Below are 22,418 nucleotides of genomic sequence, written 5' to 3'. Positions count from 1 at the left end.
AAGATATGTGATTTTTGATCCCATTTGTGAAGTTTTGAACACGTCACCAATTTTCTAAGTAAATATATTTCTAAAGGTGCAATTGACATTAATTTTTCATCAAATGTCAGTAACAACCCATCATATTAACAAAAGTAAATAAATCAAACCACAGATGTCTATAAATTTAATGATATGTAATAATGAGAAATGACACAGGGAAAAAGAATTCAACATGCTTACTGAAATTTACTTAATACTACATACACAAGCCTTTGTTGGTGATGACAGCTTCAAGACGCCTCCTTAATGGATAAACATGTCGCATACATTGCTTAGGTGTGATTTTGGCTCATTCTTACACACATACACTCTTCAAAGCCTTAAGGGTCTGTGGGCTTCTTCTATAAACTTTGATCTTTAGTTCCTTCCATAAATTTTCTGTTAGATTCAGGACAGGTGATTGTCTGGGCCATTCTAGCAGCTTTATTTTCTTTTACTGAAATCAATTTGGAATTTCCATGCCTGTGTGCTTGGGATCATTGTATTGCTGAAATGTCCACCCTCATTTCATGTTCATCTTCCTGGTAGATGGCAGCAGATTTTTATCAAGTATATTTGTCCATTCATTCTTTCTTCAATTACGATGTTTGCCAGCAGTGTTGGACTGGCGCACCGGAGAATTCTCCGGTGGCCCCCAATGGGCCCCCGATCCCCAGTGGGCAACCATGCTTTATATTATGGGTGTACCGCGGGCTTGTTACTGCAGGCTGGGCAGCGGTGTTTCTCAGTGCCAGCTCAGTGCTTTAGAGTGGGCAGACTGGCCCCCCACGCGCCTCCCATATTCAAATGTACGCGCGTCTTTCAGGCGCGCATACATTTGAACAGTGCGACGTCAGGACCGCACCGACATCCGTCGTCACCGGGGCCGCACGGAAGAAGAGGATACGAAGGCACCAGGTAAACGCTTCTGCCTTCACCCTGCAGTGAGCCTCCCGCTGCTGTGAGCCTCCCTCCTCCCGCTACTTTGAGCCTACTGCCTCTCTGTTGTACCTGCCTCCCACTGCTATGAGCCTCCCTGTTGTACCTGCCTCTCCCTGCTGTACCTGCCTCCTGCTGCTATGAGCCTCCCTGTTGTACCTGCCTCCCCCTGTTGTGAGCCTCCTGCCTCCCCATGCTGGGAGCCTCCTGCCTCCCCATGCTGGGAGCCTCCTGCCTCCCCATGCTGGGAGCCTCCTGCCTCCCCCTGCTGTAAGCCTCCTGCCTCCCCCTGCTGTGAGCCTCCTGCCTCCCTCTGCTGTGAGCCTCCTTTTTTTTTTGTTTTATTATCCAATCAATTTTTATTATAGGAAGTTACAGTACAAAAAGAAGACATTCAGATATCATTGGCAATAATACACAAAGAGAAAAATGCTGTAACAAGTGGTAGTATAACCTTTGATTATGATTCATATTTCCTATCAACCACCAACAATCATGTGTGATCCATGTTGCAACTTTTTCAGGTTAATAAATACCCAATACGTATAGAGTCAACCTACCAAATTACTCTTTAATCCTCAAAACTAGGGTTCCAAACAACCAGAACCAGAGAGTAAGAAAGGGGAGGAGAGAGATAGGTGGTGGGGAGGGGGAGAACCATGGAGGGTTGCACGGAGGCAACCAGGGAGGGATAGGGGGGAATTAGATGGCATTCCGGGGTAGCCTGAGCAGTAACAACAACAGAGATGTAAACACCTTAAATATTGACATGTGGTACGGGTGAACTCCCTGCGTAACACTCTCTTTGACCCACTTTTTCCAATCAGACAGTTTGCCCTGGAAACAGATGCCTGACAGGGGATGCATATACAGAGTTTAGCCATGTGTCCCAAATCTGAAGTATTTTGTTTTTGGCGCGGATGTAGTGAGCCAGACAGAACTCATATTGGCATTGGAGATTAATTTGCTTCTATAGTTCAACTAATGTAGGTGTCTTTGGGGATTTTCAATAGCTACTTATGCAATATCTGGCAGCAACTAAAATGTGAACTAATAAACCCCTGGATTCCCAAGGGAACTCCTCTACACCAACGTTTAGCACTGCCAGACCCGGATTCGGATTAATAGGATTGCCTTCAGCTCACCCATCAGGCCAAACACCTCCAACCAGAATGAGAAAACCTTGGGATAAGCCCACCAGCAGTGACCCCTTTGGAGGCAGCCATTCCAACAATGCGGCAAATAATTTGGGAGGAACTGTGCTAAGTTGGCTGGGGACCGATAGCATCGCAGGTGCACTTTTTTCAGTTGCTCCAGATAATTTATGAACTTGGAGTATTTGCTGATGCCGAGTGCCAGTTTGAAGAGAGAGGTAGAGACACTCAGCTCCACGTCCCATTTATTCATGTAAGGAGATTTTTGCTCTTCGGGGGGGGGGGGGGGGTATTGAGCCATTTGTATGTCGAGGAGATACCTTTGTATTTAATTATCTTTTTAAATACCAAAGCCTTCGTGGTAGGTAACAGAGGATTCGGCTTTGGAGGAAATTTAGAGGCCAGAAAATGACTAATTTGGATGTGTTGATAGAAACAACCCTTTAAAGAGGGGTGTTCCTGTACTATTTCATTGAAGGGGTTAACACCCAAGTCAGAGTATAGACCCGCCAGCACTGTAATGCCCAATCCCTCCCACCTGGCCGGATTCAAACGACTTGAGGGTAATCTCTGAAAGAGGAATCTGAATCTTATGAATCAAGTCATTTCACCAGACCTCCAGGGAGGTGACATGGTGGGAACACATGGGGAGAACCGTGAACGGCTCAAATATTCTGCTTCCATCATTCTTCTCACCGAGCCCTGGCGGCACAGGAAATTTTCAATCTGAGCCCATCTATGTGAATTACCTGGACGCCACCATTCCTTTAGTGATTCAATTAGTAAGGCTTTATAATATGCCGATATATTTGGGGTGCCCAATCCCCCTAAGTCATATGGGGGGGTATAACACTTTACCTGCGACCCTAGCCCTTTTATTACCCCAGACAAATTTGTTAGTCAACGATTGAAGTTTCAGCAGGGTTTTGTGAGAAATTTTGATGGGAAGGCATCTGAGCACATACAATATTTTGGGTAAGAAAACCATTTTAAAGGACTGTATCCTGGCCATCCAGGACAACGATATTTTTTCATACATTCCCAATTCCTTTTCTAAATTTTGGATCAAAGGTTCCAAATTTTCTTTAATTAACATCTGCGATGGTGTCAGCTTAATACCCAAATAAGGTATCCCTCTGTTGCACCATTTGAATTGAAAGGCTCCCTCCAGTGCACTCTTGGCTTCCACCGGTACATTAAACGGCAATATCAAAGACTTTGCCGCATTAAGCTTATAATACGACACTTTAGAAAAGTTCGATAATGTGTTCACCACTGCTGGAATCGACACTGCAAGGTTAGAACAGGAAATTATCACATCGTCTGCGTATAAACCAAGTTTATGTTCAAATTCCCCAACTCTTATACCAGAAATGGCTATGTTTTTTCGTATAGCTTCCGCCAGGGGTTCTACCACTAAAGCAAAAATATCGGGGGACAATGGACACCCCTGGCGAGTGCCATTACTTATTTGAAATTTAGATGACAGAAACCCCGAAGCCAACACTGACGCATTTGGGTGAGAGTAGAGACCTAGAATGGACGACTTGATTTTCCCCAAGAACCCGAATTTTGTTAGAACTCTCTCCAGGTATGCCCAGTGCACCCTGTCAAAGGCTTTTTCAGCATCAAGAGACAGGAATGCACTGGGTTCACCCAATATCTCCACCAGTCCAATCAAGTCAAGCATCCGTCTGGTGCCATCCTTAGATTGCCTGCCTGTCACAAAACCTAGAGCCACTAAGGCCGGGATCACTTTATGTAGTCTATCTGCCACTAGTTTGGCATAAATTATAACATCACAATTTAGGAGTGAAATGGGCCTAAAATTACCCGGGGTGTCTGCAGGTTTCCCTGGCTTGGGTAGTGTGGTAATAATCGCTTCTAAGTTGTCTGGGCAAATTGACCCTTTATTTTGCCAAAAATTGAAGGTTTTTAACATAAAGGGGGACAGAGTGGATGTAAATTGTTTGTAATATTCGTATGGCAGCCCATCGGGGCCCGGGGCAGAGTTAGATTTAGTCATTTTGATGGCACCTATGATTTCATATGTAGTAAAGGGAAGATTAAGTTAATCTAATTGCTCATCTGAGACCCGGGGAAGATCCAGGGTGTCTAGGAAACCCTGTATATCCACTTGAGTCGGCTGTGACGTATTGGAATCATATTTTAGATTATACAGGGCCTCATAGAAGCAAATGCTTCTGCTATTTCAATGGGATGTCTAGTGATTGTTCCGTTTGGGTCCCTCAGGAATTCTATTTTAGATTGAATCTCTTGTTTTTTTGTCCTTCTTGCCAATAAGGACCCCGCTCTATCCCCCATAGCATAAAATGTCGATCTATTTTTTTTAAGATTATGTTCGTATTTTTGCAGGAGTAGGGAACTTAGTTGGAATCTATGGGTTACAATTTCTTTAGTCAAGTTAGGGGTTGCTTTGGCTTTATTCAGGGAGTCAAGGTGATGAATACGGGTTAATATATATTTAATATCTGCGTCTTTTTGCCGCTTTTGGATGGAGGCTATTTTTATAAGCTACACCCTGACTACTGCTTTATGAGCAGCCCACAGGGTCTCGTCAGAAATTTCCCCATTATTATTAAGTTTAAAATATTCTGTTAACACTGACTCTACTTCATCATGTACCTTCTGCCTACCAAGCAAGCTGGTATTCAGTCTCCACCTAGGGGAATTTTGAACATTAAAGCTACCCTGAACAGACAAAGAGATCGGCGCATGATCTGTCCAAGTAATTAAACCAATATCAGCTGCCACACAATTACTTATAGATTTGCTGTCGACCAAAAAAAAATCAATTCTACTGTATGAGCGATGCCTGGAAGAGAAGAATGTATAGTCTCTTTCTGATGCGTGCAAATATCTCCAGATGTCATGAAAATGGAATTCATTGATGAGATGCTTAAGTTACTTAGCATGTGGGATGCTGGTGTTGGAGCAATCCATGGAGCGTATTACAGGTATATTAAAGTCTCCACAGATGATTTCCGCCCCTGTGGCAGTATCTCTGAAGGCTTGGAAGAATTTCCTAGCAAAGGTCAATTGTGATGAATTCGGGGAGTAGACCGTTGCCAAGGTATAAGGGACGCTGTTGATATAACAAAGACAAAATAATATATCTTCCATCCGCTCCATAACTGACTTTTATCAATTTAAAGGCCACTGAGTTCTTTATTAAAATGGCCACTCCTCTTTTTTTTTTTTTTGAGTCATTAGCAAAAAAGGCGTGTTGGAACCTTGGATGAAGTAGCCGTTTATTATCTGCGGAAAGAAGGTTGGTCTTCTGAATGCACGCTATATCAGTTTTTTTAGGTCTCCCCTTAGGCTGGGTTCACACATAGCGACAGCGACAACGACGTCGCTGTTCTGTCACCATTTTCTGTGACGTAACAGCGACCTTGTAAGTCGCTGTTATGATCGCTGCTTAGCTGTCAAACACAGCGACGCAGCAGCGATCATAACGTCGCTACATGTGCAGAGAGCAGAGAGCCGCGCACACTGCTTAGCACTGGCTCCTTGCTCTCCTAGCTACAGTACACATCGGGTTAATTAACCCGATGTGTACTGCAGCTACATGTGCAGAGAGCAGGGAGCCGCGCACACTGCTTAGCGCTGGCTCCTTGCTCTCCTAGCTACAGTACACATCGGGTTAATTAACCCGATGTGTACTGCAGCTACATGTGCAGAGAGCAGGGAGCCGGCACTGGCAGCGAGAGCGGCGAAGGCTGGTAACGAAGGTAAATATCGGGTAACCAGGCAAAGGGCTTCCCTTGGTTACCCGATGTTTACCCTGGTTACAGCTTACCGCAGCTGCTAGATGCCGGCTCCTGCTCCCTGCTCACTTCATTTCGTCGCTCTCTCGCTGTCACACACAGCGATGTGTGCGTCACAGCGGGAGAGCGCCTTTGAAGAAAACGAACCAGGGCTGTGTGTAACGAGCAGCGATCTCACAGCAGGGGCCAGATCGCTGCTCAGTGTCACACACAGCGAGATCGCTAATGAGGTCACTGTTGCGTCACCAAAACCGTGACGTAGCAGCGATTTCGGTAGCGATCTCGCTATGTGTGAAGCACCCCTTAGGCATCGCTGGGGGCTGGGGTTACTCACACCTCCTGTAGCTGGTAGTCCTGTTATCTGTGAGCTGATAAGAGCCGGTTTATCCTGTTGCAGCACAGAGCTCTTTTTTCAAGCAGCCCCCTGCTGTGAGCCTCCTGATTCCCCCTGCTGTGAGCCTCCCCCTGCTGTGAGCCTCCTGCCTCCCGCTGCTGTGAGCCTTCTGCTGCTGTGAGCCTCCTGCCTCCAGCTGCTGTGTGTACCCTTAGTACCGTGTGTCACCAACTCTGTGCTCTGTGCCATCTATGGTGATGTCTGTGCTCCCTCAGTCCTGTCCATGTGCCCCTCTAGTGCAGTCTGTGCCCCAGCCCCTCCTGTGATGTGTTTATGCCCCCAGCCCCTCCTGTAATGTATATATGTCCACAGGCCCTCCTGTGATGTATATGTGACACACCCCAGGGCTGTGGGATACTCGGTCCCAGGCCATAAATCACAGGGACATGTAACGGTGTTAGCCGATGCCCGGTTCTATGACCTGGGGGTCGCTTAAAAAGGGTTTTAAGGGGAAAATAAAAATAGAAGAAAAAAAGAAAATGTTTTTTTCGTGACGCCACTTGTGGAATGCGGCTGGATCAGGAAAGCCGCCTCTGCATAGTCTCTCACTGCTGGGGTTGGTGGTATTGAGCAGCTTGGATGATGTGGCCCTCCGCAAGTAAAGCTGAGCCCCAGGGGAGAATGAGGGTGGTTGTAGTATGGTGAAAGTTGGTGAAACAAGTACAGGAAGAATTCAGACAACGCAAGACCTGCGGTTTAAGTTGTTCTTTACTCACTGGTTCCATGAAGCTGCAACCTGGCTGGTGCTGGTCTCTACCAATCTGGTCCTCAGGTAATACGGTACTCCTTTTGTCCCAGCACCGGTGTTGTGACCTGGTGAGCTTTACTTCCATGCACCTGTCTGTAATTGGTGGGTCCCTGTAGCCTGAAGCGTTTTGGGGTCCCCTCCTGTTGTCACAGTCCTGGCCCATATGGCAGGCAGCTTGACCCTCTCTTGGGTTCGACCTCTGTCTCAGATCCCTGGGTTCCCTCTTTGCTGCTGTGCCCCGGACACTAATGTTGGTGAGGAACCCTGATGATTCCCTCACCGAGCAGATTTATCAGGTGAGCTTGAAGCGTCTTCCTGAACTAGGTCTCTGCACCCTGCCGGTGCCTGGTCCCATGAGTACTGACACCGTACTCTCCCGGCGACTGTACTCCTTTTGCCTAACAAGCCACTCTACACTTTCTGTCTGCACGGTAACTTCAGACTCCCTTTCAAGATGTCTGACTACTGTCAACGGCCACATACACTCACTGGCCCCTCCTCCTCCCGGGTTTCTGAGTAGCGGGTTGGATAAGTCCCAACTATAGGTGACGATCCATCCGATCCATCTCTAGCCTGTTACCCAGTCTGGGAAAAAGGGTAGAATTGTGTGTGTTTGGATGGTGTTTACCAGCACTGGTCTTCCAGGAACTCGAGGTTTGCACTGCACCTGTTACTGGATGCAATACCTTGTGGCACCTGACACCTCAAGGGCCCTACATATGTATGTTCACAGGCCCTCCTATGATGTATATGCATGTCTACAGGCCCTCCTGTGATATATATGTGTGTCCACAGGCCCTCCTGTGATGTATGAATTTTTTTGCGGCCCCCTGTAGGTTGGTAGAAATTTCCAAATGGCCCCCAGCAGAAAAAAGGTTCCCCACCCCTGGGATAGGGCAATGTGGGACAGGATGGGGCAATTAGGAAGGAGATTGTGAAAGGCGGCATAGCATAATTAGTATAATGAGGAGCGGGGGGAACTTTTTGCAGAGACGTAGTATGGGGGAGATATTATAGATAGGACAAGTTTTGAGGGGACATTATGGAAAGGGGCACTTTGGAAGGCTATTTTGGAGGGTGGATATTTTGTGCAGGAAGCAATTAACAACCCCTTCTGACACCATGCGGACACATGCGGTTGTGTATGAGGCATGTGTCCGCATGGTGTCGTGCTTCCATTGTAAATTAATGTAACTGTACTGCATTTGTGCCGGATCCGGCTTCCGGCAAAATATCGGAGATGTGAAACGGCCCTAACAGGTATTTGCATATCGCTGTAGGGTGGGCCCCTGGAGTCAATTCCTCTGCTGGGCCTCAGACTCCGCAGTCTGATGCTGTTTGTCAGTGCCACAAGCTGAAAAACCGCCTGACATAAAAAGCTTTACTGTTTGTAAGATGTTTTTGGGGTGATACTGAGTGCTTTTTGGCCTCTAAACATGGTGTGTATTATGGCATCCAAACAGGTAAATTTTGCTCCCATCTGAGCTTATTATATTCTCCTAGTATTTCACAGGTTAAATGTTGTTGTCAAATTGTATCCCCTTCATCCCCTGATGATTATTCCGTTTTTGTTTTTGTTTTTCCTCCCCTTCTTTCAAAGAGCCATAACTTTTTTTTATTTTTCTGTTAATATAGCCATATGAGGGCTTTTTTGCAGGACGAGTTGTACTTTGAACAACAACATTCATTCTACCCCATATTGTACTGGAAAACGGGAAAAAATTTCAAGTGCGATGGAATTACAAAAAAGTGCAATTCCACAGATGTTTTTGTTTGTTTTATATTTACCATGTTCACCATATGGTAAACTTGTAATATGATTCCCCAGGTCAGTACGAGTTCGTAGATACCACATATGTATAGTTTTACTTTTCTCTAAGTGGGGGAAAAAAAATTCTGAATTTTTTTTATTCTGAGACCCATACCATTCTGATTTTTCAGGATCTTGGACTCTGTGGCAGCTTATTTTTTGTATCTTGAGCTGATGTTTTTAATTTTACCATTTGTGGGTAGATGCGATGTTTTGATCACCTGTTATTACATTTTAATGCAATGTTATCTGACCAAAAAAACTTAATTCTGGCACTTTGATTTTTTTTTTATCGCAATAGCCTTTACCAATCAGAGTAATTGATTCTATATTTTGATAGATCGGGCATTTATGAATGCAGCGATACCAAATATGTGTAATTTTTTTTTTTTTACTGTATTATTTTCAGTGGGGCAAAAGGGGGATAATTTGAACTTTTGGGGGGTTAAAAACGTTTTTTCTTTACAATTTTTATTGAATTTACTAGTCCCCTTAGGGGACTTTATGCTTGTACTGTCTGATCTCTTCTGCTGATCAGAGCAGTGTTTCAGCATTGCTCTGATCAGAAGAAATGCTGATCTTCTGTGAATACCAGCCCTCTGCCGCCGCATTCACAGGAAGTGAGTCATGACAGTCACAGGGGGTCATTATCTGACCCCACACTGTCAGGGCAACCCATTGGCACTCTGTGATCGCGTTACGGGGCTGCCGATGGCGTTGGGGAACAGTGCAATTTCCGTCATAGCGCATTAGATCGCGCTGTAAGAGTTTGACAGCGCAATCTAAGGGGTTAACAGGTGCTTGTAGATCTCCGATCCATCATGCCTGTCAGTTGCACGTCTGCTGATAGTATATTTATGTCCTTGGTCGTGAAGAAGATAAATGCACTTGAACATGCTTTTTGTTCAGGAATGGAGTTTTTCGTGGTGAGCATGCATGCTGGCATGGAGGTTTAGTGCATTGCTTATTGTTTTCTTTAAAAAATTGTACCTGGTGAATCCAGGTCTTTTTGTAGCTCTGCACAGGTGGTTCTTGGCTCTTGGAAAACTCTTCTGATAATTCTTTGTACTTCTCTGCCTAATATCTTGTGGGAACACTGGTCATGTTTGGTTTAGTGTGAAATGATGTTCTTTCCACTTCTGGTGTCACAAGGGTACCACATCGTAGAGTGGTCCCTCCGATTTCTGGTGTCAGGAGATCACAGCGCAGGGCTTCATATACATATGCTTAGTTTACTACTGCTGGCTGTGCAGATTCTCCTTTATCCAGCGCTGCTAGAATTAAGTAGATCCTCTGGTTCCTGAAACTCTGAATGTAAGGTATGGGCAGTTGTTCTCTATTGCTAATTATTTCTGCTATAAAGACTTCCCTCATGGTTCAGGTAAATCACTAGTGTTAGTTTCTGCTTTACTTGACTCTAGAGGGAACCTGTGAGCTGAGGACCAGGAAGCCATTCAATGAACGCTTGCTGAGTGAAAGTTGTGTTGTTTTTTGCCTTCCTCGTCCTTTTTTGGTTTTGCCTCACTGGTCTATTCCTCATTATTACCTCTTGTTATTTGAAGTGCTTTGCTGTTAATCATACCTGTCTGTATATCCTCTCTGTATCTTTAATCTAGAGCAAGACTAACATTCCCGCTGCCCTGCTCACTATACAGGGCTGAGACCAGGGAAAGACAGGGATAGGCACGTGATCGGCGACGGGGTGAAAGAGCACATTGATCAATGGAACTTTAAGTAGTTATTTTTCTGTAACCGATGCCATATGTTTGGCAAAAACAAGGTTGTGAAGGTCTTGACACAGCTCACTGATGAGCCAACTAATATTATTTTTCTTTTTTTAGCAGGAATACTTTCTTTTCACTGATAGATTTCAGCTGATGTTATTACTTTCCATACTTTTTGCACCACTGTTATTTCATGTGCTTAATACGTTTTCCTTGTGTAAAGGACATTATTACACAGAATTTAATTTATGAACATCTATTATTTGATTTCTACGCCTGTGAGAATTGGATGAATTGTTACCGTCAGCTTGTGAGAAATTCATATCACTAGTGCCTTTAGAAATAGATATATTTACTTAGAAGATTGATTAAATACTCATTTCATGTGGTGTGTGGTTTGTGGTGTGTGTGTGTGTGTGTGTGTTTTTTATATAATATGTATATATTACAGTGCCTACAAGTAGTATTCAACCCCCTGCAGATTTAGCAGGTTTACACATTCGGAATAACTTGGCATTGTGACATTTGGACTGTAGATCAGCCTGGAAGTGTGAAATGCACTGCAGCAAAAAAGAATGTTATTTCTTTTTTTTTTTTTTTTTTTTAAATTGTGAAAAGTTTATTCAGAGGGTCATTTATTATTCAACCCCTCAATCCACCAGAATTCTGTTTGGTTCCCCTAAAGTATTAAGAAGTATTTCAGGCACAAAGAACAATGAGGTTCACATGTTTAGATTAATTATCTCTTTTTCCAGCCTTTTCTGACTAATTAAGACCCTCCCCAAACTTGTGAACAGCACTCATACTTGGTCAACATGGGAAAGACAAAGGAGCATTCCAAGGCCATCAGAGACCAGATCGTGGAGGGTCACAAGGCTGGCAAGGGGTACAAAACCCTTTCCAAGGAGTTGGGCATACCTGTCTCCACTGTTGGGAGCATCATCTGGAAGTGGAAGGCTTATGGAACTACTGTTAGCCTTCCACGGCCTGGACAGCCTTTGAAAGTTTCCACCCGTGCCGAGGCCAGGCTTGTCCGAAGAGTCAAGACTAACCCAAGGACAAGGAAGGAGCTCCGGGAAGATCTCATGGCAGTGGGGACATTGGTTTCAGTCAATACCATAAGTAATGTACTCCACCGCAATGGTCTCCGTTCCAGACGAGCCCGTAAGGTACCTTTTACTTTCAAAGCGTCATGTCAAGGCTCGCCAAGATAACTCCAGAGACCTGTGCCAGCCTGATCAGGTCTTATAAAAGACGATTATTAGCTGTAATTGCAAACAAGGGTTATTCCACAAAATATTAAACCTAGGGGTTGAATAATAATTGACCCACACTTTTATGTTGAAAATTTATTAAAATTTAACTGAGCAACATAACTTGCTGGTTTGTAAGATTTATGCATCTGTTAATAAATCCTGCTCTTGTTTGAAGTTTGCAGGCTCTAACTTATTTGCATCTTATCAAACCTGCTAAATCTGCAGGGGGTTGAATACTACTTGTAGGCACTGTGTATATATATGTATATATATATATATATATATATATGTATATGTGTGTGTGTGTGTGTGTATATATATATATATATATATATATATATTTATTATACACAGTTAGGTCCAGAAATATTTGGACAGTGACACGAGTTTTGTTATTTTAGCTGTTTACAAAAACATGTTCAGAAATACAATTATATATATAATATGGGCTGAAAGTGCACACTCCCAGCTGCAATATGAGAGTTTTCACATCCAAATCGGAGAAAGGGTTTAGGAATCATAGCTCTGTAATGCATAGCCTCCTCTTTTTCAAGGGACCAAAAGTAATTGGACAAGGGACTCTAAGGGCTGCAATTAACTCTGAAGGCGTCTCCCTCGTTAACCTGTAATCAATGAAGTAGTTAAAAGGTCTGGGGTTGATTACAGGTGTGTGGTTTTGCATTTGGAAGCTGTTGCTGTGACCAGACAATATGCGGTCTATGGAACTCTCAATTGAGGTGAAGCAGAACATCCTGAGGCTGAAAAAAAAAGAAAAAATCCATCAGAGAGATAGCAGACATGCTTGGAGTAGCAAAATCAACAGTCGGGTACATTCTGAGAAAAAAGGAATTGACTGGTGAGCTTGGGAACTCAAAAAGGCCTGGGCGTCCACGGATGACAACAGTGGTGGATGATCGCCGCATACTTTCTTTGATGAAGAAGAACCCGTTCACAACATCAACTGAAGTCCAGAACACTCACAGTGAAGTAGGTGTATCTGTCTCTAAGTCAACAGTAAAGAGAAGACTCCATGAAAGTAAATACAAAGGGTTCACATCTAGATGCAAACCATTCATCAATTCCAAAAATAGACAGGCCAGAGTTAAATTTGCTGAAAAACACCTCATGAAGCCAGCTCAGTTCTGGAAAAGTATTCTATGGACAGATGAGACCAAGATCAACCTGTACCAGAATGATGGGAAGAAAAAAGTTTGGAGAAGAAAGGGAACGGCACATGATCCAAGGCACACCACATCCTCTGTAAAACATGGTGGAGGCAACGTGATGGCATGGGCATGCATGGCTTTCAATGGCACTGGGTCACTTGTGTTTATTGATGACATAACAGCAGACAAGAGTAGCCGGATGAATTCTGAAGTGTACCGGGATATACTTTCAGCCCAGATTCAGCCAAATTACGCAAAGTTGATCGGACGGCGCTTCATAGTACAGATGGACAATGACCCCAAGCATACAGCCAAAGCTACCCAGGAGTTCATGAGTGCAAAAAAGTGGAACATTCTGCAATGGCCAAGTCAATCACCAGATCTTAACCCAATTGAGCATGCATTTCACTTGCTCAAATCCAGACTTAAGACGGAAAGACCCACAAACAAGCAAGACCTGAAGGCTGCGGCTGTAAAGGCCTGGCAAAGCATTAAGAAGGAGGAAACCCAGCGTTTGGTGATGTCCATGGGTTCCAGACTTAAGGCAGTGATTGCCTCCAAAGGATTCGCAACAAAATATTGAAAATAAAAATATTTTGTTTGGGTTTGGTTTATTTGTCCAATTACTTTTGACCTCCTAAAATGGGGAGTGTTTGTAAAGAAATGTGTACAATTCCTACAATTTCTATCAGATATTTTTGTTCAAACCTTCAAATTAAACGTTACAATCTGCACTTGAATTCTGTTGTAGAGGTTTCATTTCAAATCCAATGTGGTGGCATGCAGAGCCCAACTCGCGAAAATTGTGTCACTGTCCAAATATTTCTGGACCTAACTGTGTATATAGCCTGTCCCGGGCCCAGTGTTTCAGGGGATTTATCACGGGCCTTTAATCACAGGGACATGTAACAGGGCTGTCCGTTGCCCGGTTCCGTGACCCTGGGGGTCGCTGAAAAGGGTTTTTTTTAAAAGGGAAAATAAAAATAAAAGAATATTTCCGTGACGCCACTTGCGGTTTGTGGCTATGTGAGGGAAGCCGCCGCTGCAGAGTCTCTCACTACTGGGGCTGATGGTATTTGGCAGCTTAGGTATTGTGGCCCTCCGCAGGTAGAGCTGAGTTCCAGGGGATAACAGGTTGGAACAAGTACGAGAAGAACTCCGGAGACACCAGAGCTGCGGTTTAACTTGTCTTTTACTGACAGGTTTAGTGATCAGCATCCCGACTGGTACTGGTCTGTCCCAAACGGGGCCTCGGTATTCCCTTTGTCCCAGTGCCGATTCTGTGACCTCGTGAGCTTTTCTTCCTTGCACCCATTTCTGGTTGGTGGGTCCCTGTAGCCTTTCAGTCTTGGCCCGTATGCAGGCAGCTTGAACCTTGTCTGGGTTGGACCTCCTGTGTCAGCTCCCTGGGTTCTCCCTTTGCTGCTGTGCTCCGGGATCTCAAGTAGGTGAGGAACCTTGAAGATCCCCTCACCGGGCAGAGTTATTAGATGAGCTTGGAGCATCTGTCTGATCTAGGGTTCTGCACCCCGCCGGTGACCAGTCCTGTGAGTACTCCCCGTACTTTCCCAGCGACTGTACTCCTTTTCACTCAGTCAATCACTCCACACTTGTCATCTGTATGCACGTTAACTTCAGACCTCCATGTCTGACTACAGTCAACTGCCAAATGCACTCTATCTAGCCCTTCCCCCTTTCCTGATTTTTGACTAGCGGGTTTGGATCAGTCTCCACCATATGTGGCTATCCATCAGGTCCGTTTCTAGCCTGTTATCCAATCTGGAAGGAAAATGACATGACTATGTGTTTCTTTGGTATCTACCGGCATTGGTCTTCCAAGAACCCAAGGGTAGCACTGCATCTGGGACTAGATGCAATACCATGTGGCACCTGACCCATCAGGGGTGCCACACACATATATATATGTATATATATCCCACCTACAAAGAATGGTGAGGTCAGTAATTTTTATTAAATGTATACTTCAAGTGTGATAGACAGAATAAAAAAATCAAAAACATTACATTTAATGATTTTTAAATCATTGATTTGCATTATATCGCATGAAATAAGTATTTGATCACCTACCAACCAGCAAGAATTCTGGCTCTCACAGACCTGATATTTTTCCTTTAAGAAGCCCTCCTACTCTGAACTCATCACCTGTATTAATTGCACCTGTTTGAACCTGTTACCTGTAAAAAAGACACCTGTCCACACAATCAATCAATCACACTCCAACCTCTCCACCATAGCGAAGACAAAAGAGCTGTCTAACGACACTAGGGACAAAATTATATACCTGCACAAGCCTGGGATGGGCTACAGGATAATAGAGAAGTAGCTTGGTGATAAGGCAAGCGCAATTGTTAGAAAATGGAAGAAACACAAGATGACTGTCAGTCTTACTCAGTCTGGGGCTCCATGCAAGATCTCACCTAGTGGGCTAAGGACGATTCTGAGAAAGGTCATTAATCATCCCAAAAGTACACGGGAGGACCTGGTCAATGACCTGAATAAAGCTGGGATCACAGTCTCAAAGATTACGTTAGTAACACACTAAACCGTCATGTGTCCAGTCCACCCCTGTGACTTTTACAATTTAGCTTTTTTATATGTATGAAGCACCTAATATTCCTCCTTCTTTTGCTTCCTCCTGAGTCATGACTAGCCCTGTCTTTTGCATGACCCATGCATCACTGCTGTGCAAAGATACTAGGGGTACTCTGGGGCAATTGATGCCAGTGTCCTGGTGTCTGCCCCTAATTTTTGGAAATGTGGAGACTCCAAGTTGGGTGTACAAGTTGCCTTGTCTGTAGTGGCTGGAGTCTCAGAGCAACTTGCCCACTCCTGTCACTCATCCAATATCTCTTATATTAATAGTCTAGGAAGTTAATGGCTGTGTCACAACAGGGTAGCTGCACTGTAAAACAGTTTGAGCTGTTTTGGCAGCTTCTGGGCCCCTAGAAAGATGTTGTCTGTGCCTTTATTTTTGCCTCCCATTGAATTCAATGGGGTTCGGATATGTTTGTCGAACCGTTCAGCAAACACAGGTGAAGTCAGTGAACACAAACCAAATTGAACCTTCGGAGGTTCACTCATCTTTATACATGAGTAACCAAAATTGTTCTGGGAAACTGTCTTGTGGAGAGATGAGTCCAAGATGGAGATTTTTGGTAAAGCACATCATTCTACTGTTTATTGATAATGGAATGAGGTTTACAAAGAAAAGAACACAGTACCTACAGTCAAATATGGTGGAGGTTCAAAGATATTTTGGGGATGTTTTGCTACCTCTGCCACTGGGTGCCTTGATTGCGTGATGCAAGGTATCATGAAATCTGAAGAATTACCAAAAGGTTTTTGGTTGCAATGTAGTGCCTAGTGTCAGAAAGCTGGGTTTGTGGCCTAGGTCATGGGTCTTCCACCAGGACAATGACCCAAAACAAACTTCAAGAAGCCCTCAGAAATTGATGGAAACTAAGCGCTGGAGAGTTCTGAAGTAGTCAGCAATGAGTCCAGATCTTAAATCCCATTGATCACGTGTGGAGAGATTTTAAAATTGTTCTTGGGAGAAGGCCTTGTCAAATATGAGAAACCTGGAGCAGTTTGCAAAGAAGAGTAGTCCAAAATGCCAGCTGAGACTTGTAAGAAGCTTAATAATGGTTATAGGAAGTGATTGATTGCAGTTTTTTTTATTCCAAAGGGTGTGCAACCAAATATTAACTTGAGGGTGCCAACAATTTTGTACAATGCATTTTTGGAATTTGGTGTGAAGTTATGTCCAATTTTAATTCCCTTTTCTCTATTTGTTTTGTGTGTTGTTCCAATACAAACAAAGGAAAAATATGTGTATAACAAAATGTGTAATTGCAATAATTTTGTGGAAGAAATACCGTACTTATCTCTAGAACAATTTCAAGGGTGTCAACACTTTCAAACATGACTGTATTTACCAGGAAGTGGCCCAGGATGGGGGAAATATTTACTAAGATGGGGACATATATACCAGGATGGAGGACATATTTACCAATGAGGACGACATATATACCAGGGCAGGGGATGTATTTACCATGAAGGGGCCCAGGATGGGACATATATATCAGTATGGGGGAGACATTAACCAGGAGTGGGACATATATACCAATGACTGGGACATACTGTATATACCAGGATGGGAGATGTATTTACAACGAAGTGGCCCAATATGGGGGACATTACTACATACCGAAGTATGTGGAAGACAATACTTATGTCCTATATAGGACTTAGAAAGCTAAAAGGGTCCATACATCTGACCAACATGCAGGTGTGGGCCAGGTCCAAATTTTACAGCAGGGCCCATCGGACTCTAGGTACGTCAATGAGGATACCACTTAATAGGACTGACTTACAGGTCCCTTTATGAATCTTCACTGAACATGTAACTGGAAGTGATTGGTTACAGGCACAGTGAAACATGAACTTACAGAGCACATGGATTTAACAAATAAGTGAAACATTTGAAATGCACAACCTGGTGGCCTAACATCATAATATAGTCCCTACTTTGTGGTCTACAGACTTAGTTTATCATTAAAATGCATTACATGTTATATGGGAATGTTAAAAGTATGTAATAATATAACTAATAATATCATTTCAAGGCAGCGCTATTGAAAAATAAACTCATTTTTATTTTTGACAGATGCCTGTACCAGGAGCTTAGATGGACATCTGATATTTTCAAGTTTTCCAGCCGTTGAGCATAACATTACACAAGATACATTTGAAGGACATGCCGTTATCCCAGATACACCTCCAGACCTTCACAGTAACGGTCTATTATCTGACCCTTTTCAGCAGTTCTTATCTTCTATTTCATCAACGACCAAAATGCAAAACAAAAGAAAAAGAAAGGCTGTTGCACATGAACAAACTGACAAAGCAGAAAAACCATTTTCATGTTTAGAATGTGGGAAATATTTTAATCATAAATCAAATCTTATAAGACATCAAAGAATTCACACAGGGGAGAAGCCATTTTCATGTTCAGAATGTGGGAAATGTTTTATTGAAAAATCACATTTTGTAGCACATCAGAGAACTCACACAGGGGAGAAGCCGTTTTCATGTTCAGAATGTACGAAATGTTTTACAATGAAATCATATCTTGCTACACATCAGAGAATTCACACAGGAAATAAGCCATTTTCATGCTCAGAATGTGGGAAATATTTTAATTCAAAAACAAATCTTGTTAAGCATTATAGAATTCACACCGGGAAGAAGCCATTTTCATGTTCAGATTGTGGGAAATGTTTTAATGAGAGATACAAGCTTGTTAGGCATCAGAGAACTCACACAGGCGAAAAACCATTTTCATGTTCACAATGTCGGAAATGTTTTAACACAAAATCAAATCTTGTTATACATCAAAGAACTCACACTGGAGAGAAGCCTTTTTCATGTTCAGAATGTGGAAAATGTTTTAACTGGAAAATTAATCTTGTTACACATCAGAGAATTCATACAGGGGAGAAGCCATTTTCATGTTTAGAATGTGCAAAATCTTTTAAAGAGAAGTACAGTCTTGTTATACATCAGAGAATTCACACAGGGGAGAAAACATTTTCATGTTCAGAGTGTGGGAAATGTTTTACTAAGAAATCAGATCTTTTTAGACATCAGAGAATTCACACAGGGGAGCAGCCATTTTCATGTTCAGAGTGTGGAAAATGTTTTAATGAGAAATCAGACCTTGGTAGACATCAGAGAATTCACACTGGGGAGAAGCCATTTTCATGTTCAGAATGCGGGAAATGTTTTATTCAGAAAATAAATCTTATTAGACATCAGAAAACTCACACAAAGGAGAAGCCATTTTCATGTGCAGAATGTGGAAAATATTTTACAGAGAAATCAAATCTTACTAGGCATAAAAGAACTCACATATAAAAGTAGCCATTTTCTTTTTTTTCTCATTTTATTGACAACATGTGTTAGAAAAATATTGTAAGTTACAGTAAAGTAAGGCCACATGCCTACAAGAAAAATATAAAACAATTTAGAACACTGAATAATTGGAAAATGTATACAATTACCATTGATTATTTACTATTAAAGAACAATTAGTATCCTAATAATCCATCTATATAGGAACCATATACAGTGTATAACAGCAGCTTTTATGATTTGTCTGATTATGCTCTCTTCCATCCAATTTCACATCTGCTATGGATAGAGGCTGCTTCATATGTCCAGGACAGTTGTTGAAGTAACCATAAAAAACCCAGCTTGTCTCATCTAAGCGATAAGTAAACCTAATAACACTGGTCAACACAAAAAAATCATCAGCAAAGGTAATATGTCTTTTTTTGGGAGTTTGATGTGCAGATTTCAAAAATATGCTTAGTTTTGCTCTATCACAAAGTTTCTGAGATATAAGTATTTTTGTTATTACGTTATTTCTGCATTTTCAATGTATGCTGGGTCCCTCATGTGATATACTCAAGATGTTCAAATGGTCTTCGTGACTGGTTAAATATGAGGAAAGTGGCTATGCCATTTGCTGTTGTCATGATTTGGAGAGAACCCAAAAATAATAGTAATGGCTGCTACTTTTGTTTTGTCAAACTGAAGGGCTTTTCTACAAAGAACAAGCATAAGATTAATTACCCTGAACTTGAATCTGCGATTAGGCCAGTTCCACTTGATGATACCTTGCCAGTTCCATACCACCGTTGTCTGGATTGGATGCAAATGAAGTAGAATATGAAGACTATAGAGCTGAAGCTACTGGCGAAGACATGGAGACCTCAAGTCAAGATGAGTATGTACCTGATGGAACAGCCGAGCAGCCAGAACGCTTTACTCAGCATGAATTAAATGATCTCGTCAGAGACTTTTCATTGTCAAAAGATAAAGCTGAACTTCTTGCATCTAGGTTGAAACAGAAGAATCTTCTTCATGATGATGTCAAAGTGTGTTATTACCGAAAGAGAAGTAACACTGCAACACAATTTTTCACAGTTGTTGGATCAATGGTGTACTGTAACAGTGTAAATGGCCTCTTTGAAGAACTGAATCAAGAGTGTCTTTCTTTAGTTGCTCCAACAAAGATCTTTCTTCCTCCACTACATACATTATTAATTTGGGATTGATTAAAAACTTTGTGAAAGCCACGGCAAAGACAAATTCACAAGGGTTCCAGTACATTTCACAGAAATTCTCCAGGATTTCACCAGCAAAACTGAAGGAAGGGGTATTTGTTGGTCCTCAGATCAGAGAGCTTATAAGAGATGATGTGTTTAAAGGAACTCTAAATGATAAGGAATTTTGATCTTGGAAAAGCTTCAAGTGGATCTGTGAAAACGTCTTAGGAAAAAATAAATCTCCAGAATATGTTGAAGGTGTTGAGGAACTGCTAAATGCATACAAGTGGCTTGGAGGTCTCATGTTTTTGAAAATGCACTTTTTTCATTCACATTTATATTTCTTCCCTCAAAATCTTGGGGATGTAAGCAATTAACAAGGCGAGCGGTGTCACCAAAACATTAAAGTAATGAAACACGGCTACCAGGGTTTTTGGAATGACTCAATGATGGCAGATTACTGTTGGATGTTATATAAGGACAACCCTGAAAAATCGTATCAACTACAGTCTAATGTCAAGCACTTTTAATTTCTGCTCATAGTTTGGTTTCTATTTTGCATGTAAAATTATTTTGATTCAATAAAAACTGTTTTGTAATGTGAAGCATTTTTGTCTGATATGTAGATTACTGTTTTCTTAATGTCGCCAGTATGTTTCCTATACCTTTATAATAATGATGCTGCTCCATGGAAACTATACGTGCTACAGAAAAACTATATACATTTTTTAAATCAGGACAAAAAGATTCAGAAAAGTATAAAGTCACCTACGATGATTACAAAAAATATTTTTTTTGTAGACCTGTGTAATTAGATGAGACCAATGATGATAAATAGAAATCATAGCAAAAGTACAAATTGCCTCCCTCCAACCTCCTCTCCTAACCCCCCCCCCCCCTCCAACACACACATAATCACTTGTTTAGTGGGGTAATGGCACTTAAAAGCAGTCACAGAATTACATATTTCCCAACTCCAAGTAAGAGTAGGGAGAAGCAAGTTGACCAACCCTTTTCAAGGTTTTTACCATTTCATTATTAAACATCTGCTTCTAAACCCTATATCCGTGTACAATATTTGGATCTATATGTCTTACAGAGGTATTCTTTAGTTAAATCTTCAGCAGTGCACACCATTGTGCTTTGCAGGGAGGCAGTGCCCACTTGAAGATTGACAGTCCCGGACTATGCTTTTTCTTTCACTCTAATATGGAAGAAGCGCAGAGGCATCGGGGCTGGTTCATTCCAGTGACTGTTCCAGATCGTCTCAAGCAGGCTGTAAAGCATAGAGCTTTTTCCAGCAGGAGGCTCGTTGCCTAGTTTACTAACCACACTATGGCTGCAAGGATGGCCAAAAACCTAGACTGTGAGCTGTACATTCTAACTTAAATTTCCCTTTATTCTTGAGCATGTAGAGGATTTCTTATAAGGAGTAAATTGAAAAGATATTTAGGTTTACAGGCAATTTGCAGCTATGCCCATTTATAGAGCACCTGTCACCAGATTTGGCAACTATAAGCTGCAGCTACCACCACTGAGCTCTTATATACAGCATTCCAGAATACTATACATACTGTAAGTGCCCAGGTCGCTGTGTAGAACGTAAAAAACACTTATTATACTCACTTAAGGGGCGGTCTGGTCCGATGGGTGTTGCTGCTCTCCAGTCCAGCACCTCCTTTCTGCAGCAATCGCTGTTCTCCTTCTGAGGCCCATGTGCATGACATGTCCTACGTCATGCACAATAGCTGGCAGTAAGGTCCTGTGCAGGTTCAAAGTATTGTAGTGCACATGCGCTTTTTTTTTCTCGCGCCTGCGCATTACAGTACTTTTATCTCCCCTCAGAGGGGAGGATCGAAGTGCTCCTGGGCAGGACCGCAATGTCGGCTTGTGTGGATGACGTAGATGCGTCATCGACACTGGGCTGGGAATCAGGAAGACGGAGATAGCTGCAGAGATGGGGCGCCGGAGCGGAGAGCAGCGACACCCATCGGACCAGACCACCCCCCAGGTGAGTATTATCAAAGGTTTTTTTATGTTATACAGCTTGGCCTGTGCACTCATATACAGCATTCTTATAGTTGCCAAATCTGGTGACAGGCTCCCTTTAAGAACCTGATATGGATCCTTTAACTCCTTGGATGTTAAGATATTGCTATAAGGGTGCTTTACACGCTGCGACATCGCTAACGATATATCGTCGGGGTCACGGTGTTTGTGAGGCACATCTGGCGTCGTTAGCGACATCGCAGCGTGTGACAGGAGCGACGATCAATGATCGC

General features: G+C 42.6%; 2 protein-coding genes across 2 annotated transcripts in view; both read left to right on the top strand.

Annotated features, from left to right (window-relative positions):
- LOC142311241 (gastrula zinc finger protein XlCGF66.1-like) overlaps positions 1-17,798 on the top strand; it is a 57,213-nt gene extending 39,415 nt beyond the window's left edge. Inside the window, exon 6 of the mRNA XM_075349462.1 lies at positions 17,691-17,798. Coding sequence (XP_075205577.1) covers positions 17,691-17,711 — 21 coding nt within the window. The 3' untranslated portion in view covers positions 17,712-17,798. The remainder of the gene's footprint in view (positions 1-17,690) is intronic.
- Positions 1-20,733, top strand: part of LOC142311242 (uncharacterized) — a 278,135-nt gene extending 257,402 nt beyond the window's left edge. Inside the window, exon 12 of the mRNA XM_075349463.1 lies at positions 17,995-20,733. Within this exon, the coding sequence (XP_075205578.1) occupies positions 17,995-18,940 (946 nt within the window). The 3' untranslated portion in view covers positions 18,941-20,733. The remainder of the gene's footprint in view (positions 1-17,994) is intronic.
- Positions 20,734-22,418: the final 1,685 nt, after the last annotated feature.

Source organism: Anomaloglossus baeobatrachus, chromosome 5 (assembly GCF_048569485.1).
Source record: "Anomaloglossus baeobatrachus isolate aAnoBae1 chromosome 5, aAnoBae1.hap1, whole genome shotgun sequence".
In the NCBI taxonomy this organism is placed as follows: Eukaryota; Metazoa; Chordata; class Amphibia; order Anura; family Aromobatidae; genus Anomaloglossus; species Anomaloglossus baeobatrachus.
This window is presented reverse-complemented; position numbering and strand designations above follow the sequence as displayed.